At 33.2% G+C, this 23,560-nt stretch overlaps 2 protein-coding genes across 10 annotated transcripts; one reads left to right on the forward strand and one right to left on the reverse strand.

Annotated features, from left to right (window-relative positions):
- The first annotated feature begins 1,182 nt into the window (after window positions 1-1,182).
- LOC132178728 (uncharacterized) lies at window positions 1,183-14,135 on the forward strand. Of its 9 annotated transcripts, none has more exons than XM_059591280.1 (12): window positions 1,183-1,352; window positions 1,591-1,839; window positions 4,371-4,469; window positions 4,965-5,068; window positions 5,690-6,492; window positions 6,618-6,740; window positions 6,864-6,952; window positions 7,033-7,182; window positions 9,552-9,956; window positions 10,976-11,059; window positions 11,460-11,754; window positions 13,850-14,135. In XM_059591280.1, the coding sequence occupies exons 2-11, from the start codon at window positions 1,702-1,704 to the stop codon at window positions 11,553-11,555; spliced, it is 2,091 nt and encodes a 696-aa protein (XP_059447263.1). In that variant the 5' UTR covers window positions 1,183-1,352; window positions 1,591-1,701; the 3' UTR covers window positions 11,556-11,754; window positions 13,850-14,135. The 9 variants fall into 9 exon arrangements, with proteins under 9 accessions (XP_059447263.1, XP_059447248.1, XP_059447240.1 ...); XM_059591265.1 differs by having other exon boundaries at window positions 1,541-1,839; window positions 7,033-7,233; window positions 13,850-14,134; XM_059591257.1 differs by having other exon boundaries at window positions 1,568-1,839; window positions 7,033-7,233; window positions 13,850-14,134.
- A 77-nt stretch (window positions 14,136-14,212) lies between these two features.
- LOC132178777 (probable peroxidase 61) lies at window positions 14,213-17,150 on the reverse strand. The gene is made up of 4 exons (XM_059591328.1): window positions 16,731-17,150; window positions 16,452-16,631; window positions 14,971-15,130; window positions 14,213-14,741 (listed from the first exon to the last, which is right to left on the reverse strand). The coding sequence occupies exons 1-4, from the start codon at window positions 17,040-17,042 to the stop codon at window positions 14,302-14,304; spliced, it is 1,092 nt and encodes a 363-aa protein (XP_059447311.1). The 5' UTR covers window positions 17,043-17,150; the 3' UTR covers window positions 14,213-14,301.
- Between the last annotated feature and the right edge of the window lie 6,410 nt (window positions 17,151-23,560).

Raw genomic sequence — 23,560 nt, forward strand, 5'->3', positions numbered from 1 at the left:
GCATTTAAAAATAAAACCCTAAAAGAGAAAAAATAAAGTCTTAAAACCATAAGAGACAAAAAAAAAAAAATTTAACCCTAAGTTAAATTACGAGAATAGGTGGAATATGCTGATTTTAGAGAATTGCTTTTTTCAAATCAATTTCATGTTTGACGCCGTACATGCATATAGATGAGTTAATGCATCACGTGTATTTATTGACCATAATTGCGATTGCCAATAATAATAATGGCCGGGACTTCTTTTTGTTTGGTTTACAAGTCATTTTACAATGAAAATAGAGTAAAAAATATTTTTAGTCCTCTAATTTTTGTAATATTGTCATAAGTCACATCAACCAAATATATTTCTATTTTTAAGTCATAATTAAATAACGCTTAATCATATTTTAGACTAATAATATTGAACCAGCATTGGAAATGAAATAATTTTAATCGTTTTAATTAAATAAATGTTTGGTTTTATTCTTCTACATATTTTTGCCAATCTCCGTAGAATAGATATATAAATTTATCATTGGATCTTTAGTTCCGTATGTAAGTCTTACAAATTTAGTGATAAATTTGAAAAAAAATATAAATGGATTTGAGCAAAAAATAGACAGAAGAAGGAAAAATCGTATTTTTTTTGGGAAAACTTTACAAAATTCTCATAAGCTTCTAAGCGTTTTGAAATTACTCGTTAAGATTTTTTATTAAATTTTATCAAAATTCTCGAAATACCTATATTTTTTTATCAAAAAAAATAAAATAAAAATTGTAAAGATTTAGGAGTTGGTTATGATTTTAAAAAAAATTGCAAAAATACATACGTATGAATCTTTGCAATTTTATTTTATTTTTTTTAAAAAAGAGGAGTATTTCAGAAATTTTGATAAGATTTAACAAAAAAATCTTAACGAAAGAGAATATTGTAAAAAATTGAAAATTTGATACCTTAAATTGAGAGTTTTTTAACCAAAACCCATGGAAATTGAGGAAATTTTTGTGAAGTTTTTTATTTATTTTTAAATAAAATAATAATAAAAATTAATAGAGTTTAATTTGTCTTTTCTTTTTGTTTTTTCAAAAATATTTCCCTATGTTTTTTCTTTTTCTTTTTCGTTTGAAGTGTTTTTATTTGGCTTCCAAAAAAAAAAAAAAAAAAAAAAAAAAAAAAAACTTGGGAAAGGGTAAACAAATACCAGGCGAAAAGAAACGGTCTTCTTTGTGTTTGTGTGTGTGTGTGCTTGTGTGTAAATGGTGGGGAAGGAACTCCGCCTTGTAATTCCTGTACCTACCTAATCTCTGAAATTTCAGCGATCTCTTGCTCTTGAATCCTCACACCCAGTCTGCAAACTTCTCTCACATCAGGTAATCCAATCTCTCTCTCTCTCTCTCTCTCTCATCAATGATCCTATCACCGCCCGATTCGATTCAACGTTTCTGCAATCAAATGCTTGTTTTCTTTTGTTACAAGAAACAATTTTTTTGTTTTTTGATTTGATTTGATTTCGTTAATCCAATTATTCTGTGTTTTTTTTTTTTTTTTTTTTGGGTAGTTGTTGAAGGAGCTTGTTTTTCCGCAGCATGAAATTTTGTTTTTTTGCAGTTGTTGAAGGCTGAGAATGTGCGGAGGAGAGAAAAAAAGAGAGAGATTCGTGGTTGTTGAAGGTTGACAAGGTGAGAAAGAGTGGGGAGGGGAGGGGTTTTGGGGACTGTGATGTCTTTTGGGGGAGAGGAGGACAGGCAATGGAATTGTGGAAAAGCCGGAGCGGTGAATTTGCAGAAGGTGAGTTCCATTGTTCGTGACATTGGCGATCCCTGCCTCTCTCAATCTCCCATAAAGGTTGTTATAGCTGTAAGACTCTATTCAACCACGTTTTTAATTATGCACTTTACTCTTGTGCGTTACTGAATCAATTATGCTTATAGTGTGCTAGGAGTTTGGATTAGAAATGATAGCAGAGGATGGGAGAGCTTTTGCTGCATTGCACATAAATGGAAGATTAATTTTTTTTTTTTATCATGCTAAAATGTGTAGGAATTGTTTTTACCAACTAGTACGACCCGCGTGAATGGGTTATGTGATGATCTAACTGCAAAAATTACTCTATAGAATGATGCTATAGGGAAGTGAGAGAAAAATCTAAGTAAACGATTCTGATAAGTGGGTAGTGTAATAATTGCGAGTTCAGTAAACAATTTCATGTTAGAATTATAAAATAAGCTTTTCCAACATTTTTTTGTTTGATAAGTAATCGAAATTTCATTAAAAGCTTTGGTAAGTAAAATGAGAAATATGTAATGCTGTGGAGCTGAAAACACTAACCTCCTCTAAACCCTATAGAATGATGCTATAGGGAAGTGAGGGAAAAATCTAAGTAAACGATTCTGATAAGTGGGTAGTGTAATAATTGTGAGTTCAAGAAACAATTTCTCTATAGAATGATGCTATAGAGAAGTGAGAGAAAAATCTAAGTAAACGATTCTGATAAGTGGGTAGTGAATTGCGAGTTCAGGAAACAATTTCACATTAGAATTATAGAATAAGCTTTTCCAACATTTTTTTGTTTGATAAGTAATTGAAATTTCATTAAAAGTGCTGGTAAGTAAAATGAGAAATATGTAATGCTGTGGAGCTGAAAACACCAACCTCCTTTAAACCCCCTCCCAAAAAAAAGAAAGAAAAAAAAAAAGAAAAAAGACGAAAAGAAGTTGAAGACTATGAGTAGTGGAGAATCTGACAAAATTTTGTGTCATTCTTGGAAAATTTTGCTACTTAATGAGCTTTCTACTTAATTGAAAAAGAGAGAAAGAAATTTTCACTGGAAAATTGGAAATACTTTTTTTTTTTTGGTGTCCTGAGAGTATTGTGTGATTAAGTTTTAGGCCTCATTTTCTGAAGGCGAAGGATGCCTTCCTGATATGTCCTGCCAGATGCTTTTTGGTAAGCAACCTTTGTTTCGGCCTCATTTTCTGAAGGCGAAGGATGCCTTCCTGATATGTCCTGCCAGATGCTTTTTGGTAAGCAACCTTTGTTTCTAGGATATTCTTAACTATGCTTTAGCTTTCATAATGTGGAAAAAATGTTAGTGGTCCATGGAAGAAAATCTGGAAGAGGCATTCCAGACAAAGGCAATCTGGACTCTCTACAAGGTGGTTATATAATGGAGCTTTGTTGGTCGTTTTACAAGGTTTTGATTAAATGGGTTACAGAGATCTTGTCATTTTCAATTGTGGAGTTGGGGTTTGGAAGTGTAATGGTAACTTTTAGAGCTCCATTTTAAAGCAAGATGATTTGAATTTTTAAGACATTTGACAAGGAACAGGGAGTTTCTAGCAGTCTCTATATGGTTGCTGTAAACTTCTAATGAAGATTGTTTTCCTAAGAGTTGAAGGATGAATGTTATGCCCAGGTGTGGTAGACCATCTCTTTTTCTCTCTAGGATTTGGATCTGAATATATATTTAAGGAAATGGTATACTGTGGAAAAGGTGTCAGATTTTGGGGCACAAATAGATGCTTGGTGGTGTCCAAAGCTGATAGCATGGAATATATACCAAGCCGGAGGTTGGAAATTAAGAAGTATGATATTTTGGTTTTTTTGTTTTATAATTTGCCATGTGAGAGACGTAATGATGCTTGCAATTATTTGCAGTTGTGTTTGGCATCTATTTGGCAGTTTATAAGAGATTTCTTCCTTTTACCAAAAAAAAAAAATGTTGAAAAGGAAAAAAAGAAAAAGAAAAAGAAAAGGAAATGTACAGGGAAAAAAGAAAAAAATATTGTTTTTTTTGCAGAGTTATGAAGGTGTTATGCATTTTTGTGAAGAAATCTGTGCATTGGGTTCTCTTCAGGATCCTTTTGTTAAGTATGGTTCTTCTACAAGCTTGCATCCAAATGAAGCTAGATATGTATGTTACTATTGTATGTTCATAGAAACACATATATGGCCACATCCCTATCTCTGGTCTTTGGGAAGTTCCCATGCCTGAGACTCCGTGTCTGTATCAAAGCATGCACGCATGCCGATGTGTACAGCTTGGGGACAGTGGCTGCTACTGCTGCTTGAGGGTCAATTGATGTTTGTCTTTCATGAGGTTTGCGATGAGATCTAGGGAAGTGCTTTTGAGAATCTTGTATGCTCCTTATATATTGACCATTTTCTCCTGTTTTTTTCTGGATCATGTACAAGTAATCTTCACTTTTTTTTTTTCTTTTTCTTTTTAATTTCGTTTTCCATTTCTAATTTTGAGCATTCGAAGAGTGAGTGATGCCAAATTTGTTAGGGTAATTTTTTTTATTTTTTATTTACCTTGATTAGAATTCTAATTATTTTTTACTATAAAATAGTTTGGTTGTGAGAGTCCATCATTCTTAATGGTGCAGGTAAACAAAATGCTTAAGCCAGAAAAGTGGCAGGCAACTTTTGATAGTGATGGGAAGGTTTTTGGTTTCCAAAAGGCACTCAAGTTGATTGTTTTGGGGGTATGTTGTTTCATTATTATCATATTTCTTTTGGTAATTAGTTATCATGATTTTCATGTTTTTTTTGCCCTACTAGCTAGGTGGTTTCTCTTGTATACTTGGGGCGCCTTATGCTTTTATTGATATCTTGATTACCTATATATATATATTTTTTGTTTCTTTTTTATTATCATAGTTCCTTCAACACCACTTGCAGGTGGTTTGTAGCATGTTTTATTTGTAATTTATTTTGGATTACCCCTTTTGCAAATGGTTTGGATTTTTTTATAGGGATCATGATACTGGCCTTATGATCATTCCTAGGCTCGATGGCTAGGATTTATTTCTTATTAACATTCACAATGGACTTATTCTGACTAAGTTTCAATGTCTTCAGATATGAAGCATAGATCCTCTTGATGTTAATGTCAGTTGATCTGCATAACTAAGGGTGGTCTAATTGAAGAAGTTTTGAGTTCCTTATAGTTATAATCCACTTCATTTTCTGCATGACAGGGTGTGGATCCATCAATAAGGCCAGAAGTTTGGGAATTTCTACTTGGTTGTTATGCACTAGGCACCACTGCGGAGTACCGTAGGCAACTGCGTACAGCCCGAAGGTCTAGGCCCTTTTGCTTTCAATTTCTATGCTGATAAGCTTTCATTTTTCCTTAACCCCCACCAAAAAAAAAGAGGTTTTCATTTTTAATGCCTTTTACTTTGGCTGCCATGCTTGCGATAAAACTGATTGATTTTACCTGGCAAACTATCTATGTTTGTGTTTAAATTCTTATTGTACTCAAGCTTCAGGCATGTGGATGTTGTTCAATCTTCCATATTCTTTCAATAATTTGCATTTTTCATCCTGTAGTTCAATCTTTATTTTATTATGCTTCTTATGTCAAACTATTGATGCCTAGGATCTTAACCATATGAAATCAAGACGATGGTAACTGTTTCATTAACTAGGTATTTGTATTGTTGCTAGCATTTGCTCTTTGACATCACTGTGAATGTGGAATATGGATTGGTGGAGAACTGATATAGTTTGTTAGTTGCCTTTTTTTCCCATACTTTTCCTACAGTTTATCGTATTTTAAGGTGTTTGATATGTTTAAGAAAGTGTTAAAGCTTCTTATTTGGGGTATTTAGAGCAATAGAAGGTGTTTCAATTATTTAGATCTCTGGTAATTTTTTTTTGAAATTTAAATATTGACAGCCTCTCAATACTTTTCATGCAGGGAACGTTACAAGGACCTGATTAAGGAATGCCAAATGATGCATTCAAGTATAGGAACTGGTTCACTTGCCTATGTTGTGGGTTCCAAAGTTATGGATATGAGGACATCATCTAAAGATGAAGGGAGAAGAGAACCTAAAGTGGAAAGTAGAAAAGCTTCTACTGATAATACTAAATATTTAGGGAATGATTGGAATAATCATTGTACAGTTACATCATATGCAAGCCAAAGGGAAAGCTCTAGCAATTCGGCTGACCTTGTCAGCGTGAGGGCAAGCACAGATAGTGGAGCATATGACTCGTCTTGTTACATACCTACTTCTGGTCCATACAACTGCAGTTCCCCAAAAATAGGGAGAGAAGCAGATGGATCACAGTATGCACCTGAAGATCGTTTTGATTTTCCTCTTTTACCTGTCACTGATTTGTTTGAGAAGAGTGGAGAAAATAAAAAATCATGCGAATTGCATGACGATAAACTTTCTACACAGCGTAAACTGAGATTTAAAGATGACAGAATGCACAGTTTTCAAATTAATAACAACGAGGATCTAATTATAGAATCAAATGGCTCGCCATCTCGCAATATCTCTAATTCTATTAACTCTGAGATTGAAGTGGTTCATCCTGATGCCCATGAATCAATATTGCCAGCCAATAATATGCTGGACGGAACAGAAATGGTAAATCAATTGAGAATATCGGATGTACCACAAAAGGAAATGATAAATTCAACCACATCTCAACAAGGGACAGCAAGTGAAGACAGAGTATCGGAATGGCTTTGGACTCTGCACCGAATAGGTAACTCATTTGTGATTTTTTTTCCTCTCAACTTGAACAAAAGGCTGTTGGTTATTGTTTACACCACAATTAGATATTCTTATTTAGCTACTTGTCCGAGCTAACAAAATTTTATTTTTCTGCAGTTGTTGATGTTGTAAGAACAGATAGTCATCTTGAATTCTATGAGGATAAAAGAAACTTAGCTAGGATGTCAGATATCCTTGCTGTTTATGCATGGGTTGATCCTGCAACTGGTTATTGTCAAGGTTGTGGCTTTTTCTTTTTCAAGTTTACATGATTTTCTTTTTTAATTTTCTTTTAGTATATAATTTTGTGATATGAGCTTTAAGCATTAGGTAATACATTTTTGCCTGGCAACCTGGTTTTAGGTATGAGTGACCTGCTGTCTCCTTTCGTTGTTCTCTTTGAGGATAATGCTGATGCTTTTTGGTGCTTTGAGATGCTTTTAAGGAGAATGGTATTACTAATCTCGGCAAAGATTTTAAGGTAGATAATTTTACTTTCTTTTACTGACATATGCTTTTCACAACTCTTCAGCGTGAAAATTTTCAGATGGAAGGACCAACTGGAGTGATGAAGCAGTTGCAAGCATTGTGGAATATCTTGGAACTCACAAACAGGGATATGTTTGCACACCTGTCCCATATAGGTGCCGAAAGCCTTCATTTTGCGTTCCGGATGCTGCTGGTACTCTTCCGTCGGGAGTTATCTTTTAATGAGGCTCTTTCTATGTGGGAGGTTTGTGTTCTTTAGTTGTTTTCTCTGACCAGATGCAGTAATCTGAAGTGAAAGTTTTTGGCAGTTGTTGCACCATAATATATCTAGGAAACGGTGAAATAGAAATATTGTTATTGACAGTTATATTGATCACAACAGCTGGCAGATTGACACAAATCTGCTGTTATACCCCTTTGGAACCTTCATTTACAAAGCATGGTTGCATACTAGCTTGCCTTTGACAAATAAAGGCTTGCTGTGATTCTTAGTTCTTTAATAAATATGCACTGGTGTCGGGTTGTTTAGGCTGGTCCTTGAATTCAAAGATTAGGGCCTGTTTATGAGCAGCATAGGCGGGCTTAAGGTTTTAAGTGTAGGGCTTAATAAGTGGCAACTGAGATTTAATTGTGAGGTAAAGAGTCTTGAAACCTGCCGAAAGTTGAAAAAAAGTGACTTGAGACCTGCTGAAAGTTGAGAAAAAGAGACTTGAAACCCACTGAAAGTTGAAGAAAAGAGACTTCAAAGCCACTGAGTTTTTTTTTGATACATAATATCAAAGAAGTTTTATAAAAAGTGTAGGCGTCCCAAGCATACAGGAAGTATACAAAAGGACACAACACCAAAAGTATACAAAAAAAACAAGAGAAAGCACCCCCGAAAACCCAACAACACCAAAAACACAGAAACAACCAACCCAGCCCACAAAAAAGAAAAAAAACCCAACAAGCCCATAAGGACCTAAAGCCCACACACCCGAAACCCACAAGATCACTCAACGCTACCACTTGTGAGCCTTGGCTTTCCTTCGCCGAGCGGACACTTTTGCATTGCCATAGTTAACGGAGCTCTCTAAATTTAACAGCTCTCTCTTGCCTTTAATCTTAGACCGCCCCACCTTTACTTCTCGAAGAAAATCCTCTTTAACAGCATCCAGAAGCGCCAAAGTCGGATCCTCTTCTTCATCATAATCCAACACCCAATCGAGAGGGTCGGGGGAACAAACATCCAAAGGGTAAGGGGAATCTCCATTCACCCCATCACAAATCTTGTCGCCCTGATCCCACTCCAGTTACATTAGTAGATTAGCTTACTCCATCTTCTTATTGTGTGGTTTGTTTTGAGTTTGCTGAGGTCTGAAGAAGTGTGGGCATAATCTGTTGATAGTTGTGACACCTTATAAAGCTAGTCCCACAATGGAAAGATGAATTGCCCACATTGACTGAGTAGATTATAAAAGCGTTTATGAGTGCTAAATTTCACATTGGGTTCTTATTAGGTAAGACTGAGCTTTATAAGTGATTATAGGGAGTTTTGATTACAACTTGACAAGTCTTTTTGGATTGATAGCCCATGTGTGGCGAGTGCTTTTTCTCGATTGTTGCAAATGGTATCAAAACAACCTAGTAACACCATGTAGCACTGAAACACTTCATGGCATGGGCCCTGACAAGAATTTGAGTGAGGGAGAATGTGACATCCCAAAATGTTAGTCCCATTGTGGAAGATGAATTGACCACATTTAGTAGATAAAAGTGCTTATAAGTGCTAAGTCCCATATTGATACCTTAAAGCACTTACAATGGCTTAGCCATTTCTTACTTTTATTTAAAATGGATAAGCAAAACACTAAAAAACCCTCTACATTGGATTATGCATATTAAATGCAAAATACATCTTTTTTGCATTTGTGAACGGTGCTCGCTACTTTTTGCATTTGTGAACAGTGCTCGCTACACATTCATCTAATTTATATACTATTTCTCTCTCTTCATCTCTCTTTTCCCAAAATTTTTTCATACTATTTCTCTCTCCACATATATATTTTTTTTTTCAAAAGTTGAAAAATAGGATCTTTAGGAAAAATACAATCCTTATAAAAAAATAAAATTTAAATGATATAGATAAAAAAAAAAAAAAAAGATAATTGGATGTATGGTGTCTTTTAAAACTTATTAACTAAACTAGATAAAGTGGGTTTTGATGAGCCATTTTGCATAAAAATATACATAAACCAATGTGAATGCTCTTACTAGGTGAGACTGAGTTCTATAAGTGATTCGAGGGAGCTCTAATTGTAATTTGACTAGTTCTTTTAGAGTGATAGTGCAGATGTGATAAGCGCTTTCCCTGGGTCATTACAATGGCGCAGTTGATAGTAGGGTTTCTTGAAAGACGCATTGGAACTCCAGATTTAAGAGTATCATGTTTGATGAAAAATTATAACTTATAAGCATGCTCACATTAGATTAGAACTTGTATTCTATTTTCTGATTTATTGAGACCTACATTATCCTTTTTTTTTTGGTATTTGCATTCATAATTATGAGCTTCAAACACAGATGATATGGGCTGCTGATTTTGATGAATCAATGGCATACAATTTAGAGGAGAACTGTCTGGAAGCATTACTAGTGCAGCTTCCAAGGGACTCTGGACTGGAAATGAGTGAAGAAAGCACAGAAAATGATAACGGTACTGTGAAGGTTGGTGGCTCACAATTAAATCATGGAAATGTAGAGCGATCCATGCCTGACAACAATGGAATGAAATCAATATCATCCCGTCCCTTTTGTGGCTTGACAAGGAATTTCTGGTCAAAGAATGATCGGATGCAAATCTGCACTGTAATCTCTTCAACTGGGAATGGACATAATGAACTACCAGTCTTCTGTGTGGCAGCAATTCTTATTATGAACGGTCAGAAAATCATAAGAGAAACTCATTCGTTTGATGATATGATAAAGGCAGGTGCATTATACTTTCTTTTCGTCATGACAGATGCAACATTTCCTTTTTTTTTTATTCTTTTTTCTTTTTGCCTGTCAATCCTTGGGTCCATATGTTTTAGTTTATGTGACCTAGATAATAGGCTAATAAGGTTACTTTGATTGGATGATGAAAAGAAATTTCCTTTCAATTTCTTATGAATCTAATGTTCTGTATTTTGTGCATCGATCTTCTTTATCATTTACATCAGTACTTGGGACAACGAAAAACTCGTCCTTTATGTTTGATTAGTGGATCCTGTAGAATTGGTTGCTATTTTTCCTATATGGTAGGAGACTGAATAGGGGGCTATGATGTGACCTAAATGCAAAGCTAGGACTAGCCACTGTTTCTGCTTCATTTTGATGCAGATTTGTACATGAAACAGTGGGGTTTATTTAAATTTAATTGCTCTCTTCTTTGGTAAAGCTTATGATTATCCTCTAAGCAATATCTGTGTTAAATTTTATCTATATGGAAGAGCATAAGCTTTCACCATACTTGACCTGCATGGAAATGTAGTACTCAAGTGAATAGGTTTTGTATATGCCGGTAGTTAAAAAGCAACCCAAGGGCCACAAACTTCTATGAATACCTTGTCTATTTCTATATGCTGTTTCCACTTCTAAGGCTGTTATACTTTTCTTTTTCTTGATCACGTATTTCTCATTCAAGTTTGAATGCTTTGAAATGCTCCTGCGTGTTGGAGGTTCATGTTTATGTAGTTCCTTTCAGTTAGTTTTGCACCTCTGACATCTTCTATAAATTAATTTCTCTTAAGTTGCTTTTTCATAGATAAGACACAATTTAGATTTAATTTTGAACATGAAAATGAAAATGGCAATACTAATAACAACAATAATCAGTCATATCAATATCAATATTATTATCATGGTTGTTGTTGTTACTATTCTTTGTGCGCTGAAGTATAAAATAAAAGAAGGGGGTAATTCACTTGAAATTTTCTAAGTTGACTTGCAAATTCTACGCATTGCAGATATTCAATGATAACATGCTGAAGATCAATGTCAAAAGGTGTATACGCACAGCAATAAAACTTAGAAAGAAGTACCTCTACAAGGTTTGTTGCTCGTTGAGTTACTCTATGACCTTCTGTAATTGATATTATGGTTTCTGCTTTTTCCTTTTCTACCTTTGTTGTTACTACAGCAATGTTGGCGACCAAATTGTGTGATAAATATAAATGGACATACCATATGGCATTAAAGATACACTTATGTAGCTTTGACCTGTTATTCTACCGTGGATTAATGTGATCTTACTATTGATTTTTATTATGTGGAAATGATTAAAAAAATTGTCTGTGATTGCACTTGGGTTACCATCTTCAGTGATGACCATACAGGTGACTCCACTATTTTTCTTGGGCATTCAAGGTGGCCAATGTTTAGCGCACAATACCCTACTATATTTTTGTTTAATGTATGCCGTTTCTGAAACCTATGTCTTGCTTGAACCAGCTAATCAAGAGAAAGAGCCCTGCAGCTCAGAATCAAGAGAAAGAGCCTGCAGCTCAAAATCAAGAGAAAGAGCCTGCAGCTCAGAATGAGGACTAGGGCTTTTTCTATTTTGCAAATGGGTATACACTCATGGCAACACAGAAATTGCACTGAGAAGTATTTATAGACCGGGATTTCAAGTTGGAGAAAATGCTGTTATTTGGATTTCCTGCAAGGGAAGATTCCAAAGCTGAAGTGCTTTTGCATTTGAAGATTCACCCAGTTTTTCGTACCTCCATTATCTCATTTTTGCAAGGTAATTACCTCATGTTCTGCTTTCCTTTTTCTATAGTGATAGTATTGCCTTGCCCCAACTGAAATGTATGTCCTTGCGTGCAAGAATTTGGGTGTTGAGCTGAACTGGAATTATGTGCCGTATTATTTTCTGTGGTTTTTTTGTTTTTTTTTGTTTTTGTTGTACATTATAAGTTCCAAGTTGTACTTTGAAACATGGTTTCATTTGATTATACAGTTTAAAAAGTCTAAACAGGTTTTGGTGTTTGGGGGTTCTTGCTTTTCTTTTTTTCTTTTTTTTTTCCCTCTGTTTTTTACATCCTTTTTGTATACTTCCTATATGCTTAGGAGTGCCTACGCTTTTTATAAAATTTCTTTGATTACCTATTAAAAAAAAAAAAGTCTAAACAGGTGAACATTTATAAATTTCAACTACGGATTTAAATTCTTGATGATCACAGACCAAGTTCTAGAAGTATTCTAAACTATCTTCCTGGTTGGTTAGAGGAGTTCTTGTCCTGGGTTTGACTTCCAGCCAGTGTAGAGAAACTTAATGTGCTTGTAACTTGTAAAAGGGTTTTTTATCTTTTATTTCCCACCCCCCCTTCTTCTTTTGTTGGAGTAACATGGGCAACTATTTGCAATTTGGGTCACTATCTGGTCTCTGATTGAAAAGAAGAATATTTGATTGGGACAAAGAGGGAAGAAATAATTGTGATAAAGTTTATAATGATTCAAATATATTTTTTTAGTCACTTTCTTCATAACTCGGTTTTTCTCAGACATTTCTACAACTTGAATATTTTGTGATGATTGGAAACAAATTTAACCTACATTATATTTTACCACTGGATAGCTGCATTAGATCTTAAATTGCATAGTTTTTATGATTTTCTTCACTTGTTTTCTCTTTCTAGCTAAGTGTATCTCCTGTACACTCCTTGTGTACTTAGGTTGCGCTATTTGCGTTTTTAATGATATTTCGATTAACTTATCAAAAATAAATAAATTATAGATAATGTAGTTGTATATAGGTTTTGTTTATCTCTTTGGCCAACATATGTATTTCTTTTTTCTTTTTTCAATTAATATCAATTTATTCTAGACAAAGACATAGTCTTAGGACATGGACTTATACAAGAGATATGCAAGAGAAAAATAAACATATTTAGGTTTTGTTGAAACCTTATTATCTATACACAGAATTTTTCTGTTCCCATTTGAACGCATGGTTTGTCTGCACTGTCCGTGCTCCTGTCCCTTTCTTTTATGATCTTTTAAATGGATTTAGGATAAAAAGGTGTAAATCCTCTCTTATATTTATATAAGAACTTGTTTTTAACCCATGTGAAATGATTTTTTTGCTTTTTGTTGTTTTCGGGTGAAAACAATGTCTTGATGGGTTCAAACATGCAATCCTTGGTATTTAAAAGAATTAGCCAACCTGTTTTTCTTTGGAACTCAAAACCCCTTTTTAAATTTTTTTAATTTCCAATAATAATTTATTACCCTATGAAGCATTCTGTTATGGTCCATTAGAAGATGCATCAACACTTCTTTCTTTCTCGTTCTCTTTTTCCCCAGGTTTTCATTTTTGTTAATTATAATAAAAAAAGAACCTCCACATACCATTTACATGGTACCCCTTCGTCAAGAGATTCTTGAGTTGCAACCACTAACTTCTCCAGCACTCCAGCAGTCATTGCCTATGAATTTTAAGAGATTATCTATGCTTGCCACATTGTTTTCTTATAGGGCACTTGGACTTTACACTCTGCGTTTTATGTTTCATAGCCTCTACCACACTACCAAGTTTTAGTTAGGATCAATTTAAGGATTTTTGGAAATTATCTCATTACTTAATCATCTGTTTCTGCCATTTTTTTTTTTTTTTGGTTTTTATTGTCCTTTTCATTTTTTTTTCTTCGTCTATTGTTTATTTTTTGTACTTTTTTCATGGGCAATGAATCCATGGTACATTGTGATGACTCCATTCTAGAAGATGTATATGTGCGTGCAAATGTTAGGAAAATATTATTAGAAATGGCTCTTATTTCCTTGTTTGGTGCTTGATTTTTGCCATTGCTTACATTCTACTTGTTTGCCTCCCATTGAAGCTAGTGGAATGATTGAAAGTGGGAAGAAGTTCCTTTGTTTGATGCACCCCAGGTCTGATTATTTAGCTATCATCGATCTCACAGGTTAGGCGAAATCCCTTTTTTGTTTTTTTTTTACCATATATTCAGAGATGTATCAACAATTTTGACTGCTTATACTTTTGAGACTATTTGGGGGGCAAAAGAAAAAGAAAAAAGAAAAGAAAAAGAAAAAGAAAAGAAAAGAAAGAGAAATCAAAGTTATTGAAAAGTTATCCTTTATCCTTTTGGTTTAAATGTGGGATAACATTAATCATAATTTAGGAATGTATATTATAATTTTATTTTTAAATTAAAAAAAAAAAAGATTTTTCTTTTGTTCTAATTGATGGATTATTCATCTTTCTCTTACACACAACAATTTCCATTTATGGTGATTCATTCACCCTCATCAATAGCACATTAGATTCCTCCTACTTATTTGGATTATCCTTGTTTGTAAATCGACAATTTCGGCGTATCTCTCCCTGATTTCCAGTTAGAACCTTGATATTTCCCATCCTGCTCATGGACAGAGCAAATGACTTGCGAAAATATTCAAAACCAGCAGCAAATTCTTCTGTGATTTGTGCAGTGTCATTCCCAAAGAGTAGTTGCTGATCAACTTCAAGGACAGCTTTATGCGATAGAACTCTAGAGTAGTAGGACTGAGTGAATTTGTAATTTGATCCAGATTCTGGGTCTAGGAACACTAGTGGGTCTGCTTGGCCCTTCTTCAATCTTTTGGGGCATAACTTTCTCATCTCGGTTACGAAAGATGCATCCATGCTCGGGTCGGGCTTTCCGGTACCGTTGAAATTGTAGAGCCGGTCTAGGACGTAGCTACAATGTGTTCTCCCCACTGAGTGTGCTCCTAATAGAGACATAAGAAGTTTTCAGCAAATCTGTGGTCTAGATTTTGTTTTGTTGCATCTAATGGTATATATCGTATCACGTCATTTAAAAATTTTAAATGACGTAGCAAGTTATTCACAATGTGACAAAATATATACAACTAGATTTGTGAAATCTAATATGGACTATGAAATTGTTGAAATGGAGAGAATTGTATTCTAGTTGTTTTAAGGTAGTAGCATCTTTACCTAGGAGCGTTCCCAAGTCCAATACATCTAAGCCCCTTGATTTGAAGTATGCTAGTGCTTGTTCCCATGAGATGGACGGAGATGGGAGGTCCACTGATGCAGCGCTTGACGTCATCCCATCCCTTCGTCCCGTGAAAACGGGATAAGACGGTGCTCCTGCCTGTGAATTGAAAAAGATAAAAAGCTATAATTTAGACAAATGTAGGCTTACCAAAAGAAGTGGTAAATAACTTTTCATGCCCATATGCATGTGGCCTTTATAGAAGTCATATTGATTCTGATTCTGCAACAGTGCTGATTTTGCTCTATTGAAAAACCATCTTTATTGAACAGGAAAAAAAAAAAATCTCTTATATTTTTCATCCAGGGAAAAAAGAAAGAAAAAAGAGCATCTTATTTGGTGAAAATGCCAATGTGCAGATCGTAGTAAGGACAAACTTGATTTGGGGACCTTAGGCAGTGTGCTTTCTTTTCTTTTGTTTCTCTTTTGTTTCTTCTTTATTAAGCTTTTTGATGGGGGTGTTGGACCACTACCAATGGCCTCAAAAAGACAATCGTGGGCAGTGTACAGCCTGCCGATCTCGAAGGAGGGACCAGTCCACCAGAGTCATCAGAGTGAGGGGACTAGGGGAGGGAGGGAGTGCGTTTTCAGCACTTATAAGTGTGAATTTTGTGAAAAATAAAAATAAACGGATATAATACAATTAGTTTTTATATTTTTTTAATTTTCTTTTTCTTTTTTAAAAAGGGTTTCCTGGGGCACTTATGCCAACATACCCACGGCAGGAGCCAAAGGATTTGTTTTTTCCTCCATATTTTTGTTGAGGTTGGGAGATAAGGACTTGCTTTGGTAGGTAGTGCAACACAGTTTTTTTTTTTTTTTTTGCTAGTGAAGAAAGGGTAGGAGAGAGGTGGCAGAAACGTGATGAGCTAGCTAGTATGTTTGCGCGATACTCAAAATTCAAAAGGGCCAACTCACAAAAAAAATAAAATAAAAAATCGAAAGGGCTAATATGATTGAGACCTTTCAAATATTCTATAGAGTAAATGCTACATGATCTACACTTTCATCTTACTCTATCTCACTTGGATCAGCCTTTGTTTTTTTTAAAAAATAAATAATAAAATAAAAAATTCTAATGATAGGCGAGCATGGTCACATCAACCAAGTGAGATAGAGCTGAGAAGAAAGTGTAGTATGTAACCTTATTCTTTTATGTAATCAAGATTAATATAATAAACTATGGATGTGGACTTATCACGCAAATGTCTCCACATTTAAAATACACATAATTGGGGTACAAATAAAATGATATGACAGTAAAATCAATCATCATTTATTTTATTTTTCATTTTTTATTTTTTATTTTTTAACAAGCCCTTTGAATTGTATTGTCACGGCATCCTACTTGTATAACAGTTTAATAAATAACATTACTTTGTATTTGATTCGGATTTTATATAGAGGATGAAAGTGTTACCAAATGAACAGCATCCCTAGTGGCAAGGTTGAGAATGTCGGCACAAGAGACAACTCCTGGACATCGTTTCTCCATAACAGTCTTGATCTTGTCTATAGCTACAAATGCTCCAAGCTCCCTATTCTGTGGTGCTGTTTTCTCTGATTTTGGCCCATCCAAGAGGATTGATGCATCACAACCCTAATTTTGCAGCATATATTTAGCATTTGAGTGCCAAATAGTCATTACTTACAAAGAAAAGAAGAAGTAAAATTGCTGCTATAATAAACAAACACATACATTTACAAAACAATCTGAGTAGAGCAAGCGGAGGAGCTTGGGAGTGATGCTCTTATCCTTGTCCCATAACAACTGCACTTGGTGCCTGATATATACTTCCGCTTCATCACACGTGGTATGAATCTTGTAATAATGCCAGACTAATTTCACTGGCGGTTGAAGCGACGTCGCTCCGTCCACAAACCCTAGACGGCACACGCTCAGTAGCGCAAGAGCGAGCAGCGGGAACAAGACAACCAAATTTTCCCTTCTCATTTTCTCTCCCACAATTGAAATGCTTGCTTGTATTGTATCAGTACTTCTGGCTTTCATTTAGGGTTTATATAGACAAATTGCCAAGTTGGGCTTTTGTTTTTCCCTTGAAACTTTGAATCCAAGTATTCCGGCAGTGCTGTACACATGCACCGAGGTGCTTCAAAAATAATCTACTACGCCATGTTATTAATTGATTAGCAAACACTTTGGTAACAAGTAACATGTGTGCATGTGATATAAACCTTGGATCTAACAAGTTTAAGTAACAATGAGAAATTTTTATGATCCAAATTTTTTTTATATATCCAATGCGTGGTGGGATGCGTACGGTATTTCTGAGTGAAGATATAAATTTCTTTCAAATTGGGTTGTAAGAATTTTTTTTAATTCAGTTTTTAAGAGTATTATGTGTCCCTTGACCATATGAGAAATACGTTTTTTTTTTTTTAAAAAAAATAATATTATTAAAAAAGCGTGTAAGAAGTACGTGTTAAAGGATACATTTGCACTTTTCTATAACCCAATTTATAAGAAATTTTTGTTTTTTAATTAATGTAATGGGATTTTGTTTGGAGATTTTTTTTTGAGAAAGAGTACGTTTAGTCCTTATTAATTGCATTACAAGAAATTGACAACTTGGAGTAAAAAAAAAAAAAAAAAAAAACGTTTTTAAAAGCCAAACTGCGATTTTAAAGTTTAAACTACACTTTCACCAAATATTTAACTGTATTTTTAAAAACTGCGTTTGTAAATTACATATTTTAAAATCACAAATCCAAACTGACTGGATTATTTTCAAACATGTGTACAAAAAATCATAGACAGGGGACGAGATAGTTGAGCTGATTTTGGTTTGTGGTATAGAGAATAAAAAACCCATTTATGTGTCCCATGCATAAGTAACACCGAGGCTTAGTGTATTAGTAACATAAAATCCACCATTGTTTATTTTATTTTTTATTGTGGATGAATAAGCATTAAAATAAGAAGCTGAGGTTTATTCATTATTGTAATAGAGGCTAGTTTTAAATTAATAATAAAAAATTTGTGGAAAACGTAGCTACTGTTTCGGGAAGAGTTAGCGTTGACCCCCTGTTACATTTGCTTACAGCAGAAGATAACTCTTTTTCCTGTGTTTCCGTAAACCTAGTGCTTCTAAATAAACGTCCAGGCTTAGAGATTGACAATATAGGTGATTGGAGAAAAATCCTTTCAAGCATAAGTTCATTTAGGGCTAGTTTAGTTTGTGGAATAAATTCTTGGAATGGTCTAGTTAGTCTTAAGTATAGCTATTCATTTGTTTGGTAACACACTATTCATGAGAATAGTTTATTCCCATGTGACTACTATTCCCATACACATAGGATTAGCTAAGCCACTAAAAAATGAGTGGCTTAGCTAATTCTTAAATAATGAAATACATTTTTTAAAAATACCAATATTTTTTTTTTTAATTTTTTATTTATTTTAAACTTAAAACTTTTAACATATTCTTCGAATTGACAGATGTTACATAATTATAGCTTGGATAGCATAAAATTAGCATCATCATATTATTTTTTGGTAAACCCCCCAAAAAATGAATATTGGTTAGAACAATTTTTTAACAAATTGCCAAGTCCATGGGATGAAATGTGTAGAAAAAACTACCCATAATTTCTTAAGAAAATAGACAATTCAAATAATCTAGGACAAAGAACAAACTTTGTTCTTAGACAAATAACATACCAATGTTTATTAGTCAAAGCCAAAAAAAGGTAAAAAACCAGATTGGTCGCACCACCTCCTTCGCATTTTGGGGTGGCTACGACCACCCTCGGAGCTCCTTTGGGGTGGTTGCGGCCACCCTGCGAGTCATCGGGGTGGTCGAAGTCACCCCGCGGATTGGCCACCCCCAGAGCTCATATGGGGTGGCCACAGCCACCTGTGGCTCTTTCATTTTCTTTCATTTTTTTTTTAATATGAGTTTGAAAAAAAAAAATTATATGGGGTTTTTTGTAATTTTGATTCAATTTCAATTTTTGCATATGTGTTGTTACCAAATTAAGGAATATGAACGGCTATTATATTCCCACACTCTTCTATTCTTAATAGTATCTATTCATTTTTCAATGAACTAGACATTCTGCAAACCAAACGAGGCCTAAGGGTTTCGTTTGATTTGTGAAATGCACATTTCATTAAAAAAGTGAATTGTTATTACTGAGAGTAGATGATAGTGAAATGAAATAATTATTCTTATTCCTTAGTTTGTTAACAACACACAATTGATTCAAAATTACTAAAAACTCTGTATTATTTATTTATTTGAACTCATATTAAAAAAAAAAAAAAAAAAACCTAGAAAATAAAGTGGGTGGTTGGCCACCCCAATGGGCGGTCAACCACCCAAAGAAGCGGCCGGGGGTGTCTGTGGCCATCCTCGACAGCCCTCGGGGTGGACACGGCCACCCCAAAATGTAATAGGGGTGGTCGCACCACCCTCAGACGCCTTGGGGGTGGTCCCCAAGGAGTCCGGGTGTGGTGTGACCACCCCTGGCCTCTTCTGTGGGTGGCCGACCTCTCTTTTTTTTTTTTTCTTTTTTTTTTTTTAAAGTTTAAAATAAAAAAGGTATTTTTGAAAAATGTATTCAATTCCTTAATGAGAAGAATAACTATTCATTTTTATAAGAGATCAGTTATCTCTACGAGAATAACTATTCCTATGAATAGGCTCTTACCAAACAAAAGAATGACTATTCCTTCTATTACATGAGTCTATTTTGTAAACTAAACGGAACCTTAGTTATTTTTTGCTATTTTTTTTTTGAAAATTTACCGTTGAATTTGTACGACTCACATGTGATTCTACAAATTTAATGGTAAATTTACTCATTTCTTATAAGGATAAAAAAAAAAAAAATAAATAAAAAAGCAATAGATGAAAACCTAACATTTTTCTAAAAACAATATATGACCATATTTGATTGTAAGTGATTTCAGATTTGATTGTAATCTCTTAATTAGATTTGATCTCATTTCTTATGACTATTTCCCAACCTAAACTCAAACATGCATTAAAGCTTTTAAACTCAAAAAGAGTTTAAAAAAACAAAAAAAACAAAAAAAAAACAAAAACATTTTTACACTTTTTTTCCAAAAGTATGTTTTTGACCATTTTTAGAGTGAAAAGTCAAAGAAATATTTTGACAAACAAGCCAGCTTTTTGTTTGGCATAACTTTTAAAATACTAAAAGTACTTTACAAACTTCCTAACATAATCTCAAACAGACTCTTATTTTAGTATTTATTTTCTTTTAGAGTTAAACTTACTACTTCTAGTGCTTTTGTTATTATACATACTTGGGAATGATGGGTTAAGCGTTGTTATGCGTGTATTTGTAAGGTTTGTGTCACACATTCAGAAAATATATAAAAAAAAAAATAGTAGTTAATATACTTAAGTAGACCTAAACCCATTAGTTTAGGCTTTTGAACTAAAAGCGGTGTCTTAATATATATATATATATATATATATATATATATATTAATTTACTCTTATTTGACTTCCTTATATTTGTCTCCCCGGTGAGCATAATTGAGATATTTATGCCTAAAAGGGTGAAGGAAAAGCTGTGTATTCACTCCACTACTCAATAATTTATTGCTGTAAAAACTTGAAAAATCAATACAAAACTTTCCTCTTATACAAGTGGGATTCAAATAAAAGCATCCGTGAGTTAACTGCAATATTTTATGACACAAATCTTTAATTATTATTTTGTTGGAGGTTTAGTAAAGATTTAGCTTAATCAGATTAGAGTTGCACGCGCATTCTAAGCATATGCATGATCCAACATGCAGAGATAGTTGGAAAATATGTACAACTGTAAAGAAGCAAGAAATTAGGTTTAGCTTATAAACACAACACTCCTTAATTGACGATCACGTTTCAAACATTCATCACGAAATTACTTCATCAAGCAACGCGTTGCCTGACCGACCATTTACGCCCAATACACCCTACTACATATCAATGATTTCTGATAGGGGTGAAAACGCGGGCAGTTAACCTTAACCGCTAACTGCCTTTAAAAGCAGTTAGTAAAAAACTATTTTTTAAAACTGCTAATCACCTTTAAATCACAATTTAAGTATTAATATATAATCACTATAATTTATATGATTATATTACATGATCAATTAATCATTAAATCATATGATTATATAATAACAAATTATATATATATAATATGATATAAGCTATAAGTATACAAGTTCATACTAATACAATAATTAAGTACCTAGAGACTTAGTTCCAATGTATATTATAAACTTATAAGTCCGTATATGTTATAAATTATAATTATACATATATGCATATTGAATAATATAAATGTATAATACCAATACTTAATCATATGATTCAATGACAATTCAAATAATTAATCATATTATTCATGTACAATGATAATGTGATTCGTATAATATCAAAAAAAAAAAAAAATGACATTGGATTAAACAATGTGTTACTTATAACCACAATTGAAGTATTAATGTATTATCATATATATATATATATATATATATATATATATAATATAATCATATTATTATTATTTTCTATTGGTATAACTTTATTCTTAACAAGTTATGATTTACATGTAGATGTAAATTTCGGGTAAAATATTTCAAATTTTTCAATATGGGCTGCTTTTGGAGCAATTTAGCCCAATGTGGTATATATATATATATATTAAAAATTAAAAAAGCCAAAAACTGAAAATTGGCCCAAAGGCCCAACTTTGAAAAAAGGGGTTATAGTGGGTTATTATATGTTTACTAACAGTTAACCGCTGGCTAACCGTTAACCTCTATCTGCTAACCATCTAGTGGATGCGGTTAGTGAAATTTAGTAACCGTCTATGCAGTTACAGTTAGTAGTTATTGACAATAATCGCTAACTGCAACCACCTTTTCATCGCTAATTTTCCAGCTGCTCAAACTTTTTTATTATATTATTAATTTTATTTTATTTTTCTATAATTTGTTTAAGAAGCGTTGTTGTTCGATCTATAGACTCTCTATCTTGTAGGGGTTATAGCGGGTTGTTATATGTTTATTAACAGCTAACTGACGGCTAACTGCTAACCCCTATCCGCTAATTGTCTAGCGGATGCGGTTAGTGAAATTTAGTAACTGCCTACGCAGTTATGGTTAATAGTTATTGACAATAATTGCTAATCACAACTGCCTTTCCATTCCTAATTTTCCAGCTGCTCAAACTTTTTTATTATATTATTAATTTAATTTAATTTTTTCTATATTTTGTTCAAGAAGCGTTGTTGTTCGATCTATAGACTCTCTATCTTGTACCGTGAAGATTAATTATTATTCTTTCATAACAGTTTGCTTTGTCACTTGACGTTTCATACAAAATTTCTTCTATATCCGAGATTTCTTTTTCGTATAAACCCTTACATTCTTGTTCAAAATGAATGAGTCAGTGAATGAAAGCAGAAGAAAGGAAGTTAAAAATAGCTAGGGAAGCAATATGATATGTAAGAAAAAACTATAGTACTACATATGCAGTGATATGTTGTAGTTAAGAGTAAACTATATATATATAAAAAAAAGGGGAAATTTCACTTTAGACCCTTAAACTATTACGTGTTTAGAGAAGACCCTCCCCAAAATTCAAACTCTTAATTTACACTCTTGAACTTTCAATTTCAATCAATTTACCACATCCGTTAGTTTTAGCTGTTAACTTCTAACAGAAATGCCTAAAAATGCCAAATTACTCTTCGATTTTTGTTTATTTTTTTTTTAATTTTTATTTAAGTTTATTCAAAGCTATTAACTTTATTTTTATAAAAAAAAAATTAATTTGAAATTAAGGGTAAATTTGAAATTTTATAAAAAAGTCATGGGTATAAATGCCATTTTATCACTTTTAACGTTTAAAATTTGACGGAGGGGTAAATTGATTGAAATTGAAAGTTCAGAGGTGTAAATTGAGAATTTTTGAATTTTATGGAAGTATTCTCAAAATGAGTAGTAGTTCAAGGGTTTAAAGTGAAGTTTTTTCTAAAAAAAATTACATGATGTGATGAGTTTCCAGTTTGATTCTTCTCCATATAATGAGGAGGCACGAGTAAGAAGTACTTTAGAGTCAATTCTTTTGAGTTGCAAGTAATTTCAAATGTTGATATTAGCACATCAATCGTTTAAGAGTAATATTATATTTCATACTTATTTATCGTACCTATGTCACATTGGTTGATATAAGTCCTATAACGCGTTTTAAGTGGTTTATAATTTTTTTTTTTTTTTTTTAAGTGGTTGACAATTTAAGCTATTTAAAATATTTTATGTTAGCTAATGTGATATGAATTTGATAAATGAGTATGAATATTCATCATTTAATGACATCAATCGTTTAAGAGTAATATTATATTTCATACTTATTTATCGTACCTATGTCACATTGGTGATTGGTTGATATAAGTCCTATAACGCGTTTTAAGTGGTTTATAATTTATTTATTTATTTTTTTTTTTTAAGTGGTTGACAATTTAAGCTATTTAAAATAT

Source organism: Corylus avellana, chromosome ca1 (assembly GCF_901000735.1).
Source record: "Corylus avellana chromosome ca1, CavTom2PMs-1.0".
NCBI classification, from domain to species: domain Eukaryota; kingdom Viridiplantae; phylum Streptophyta; class Magnoliopsida; order Fagales; family Betulaceae; genus Corylus; species Corylus avellana.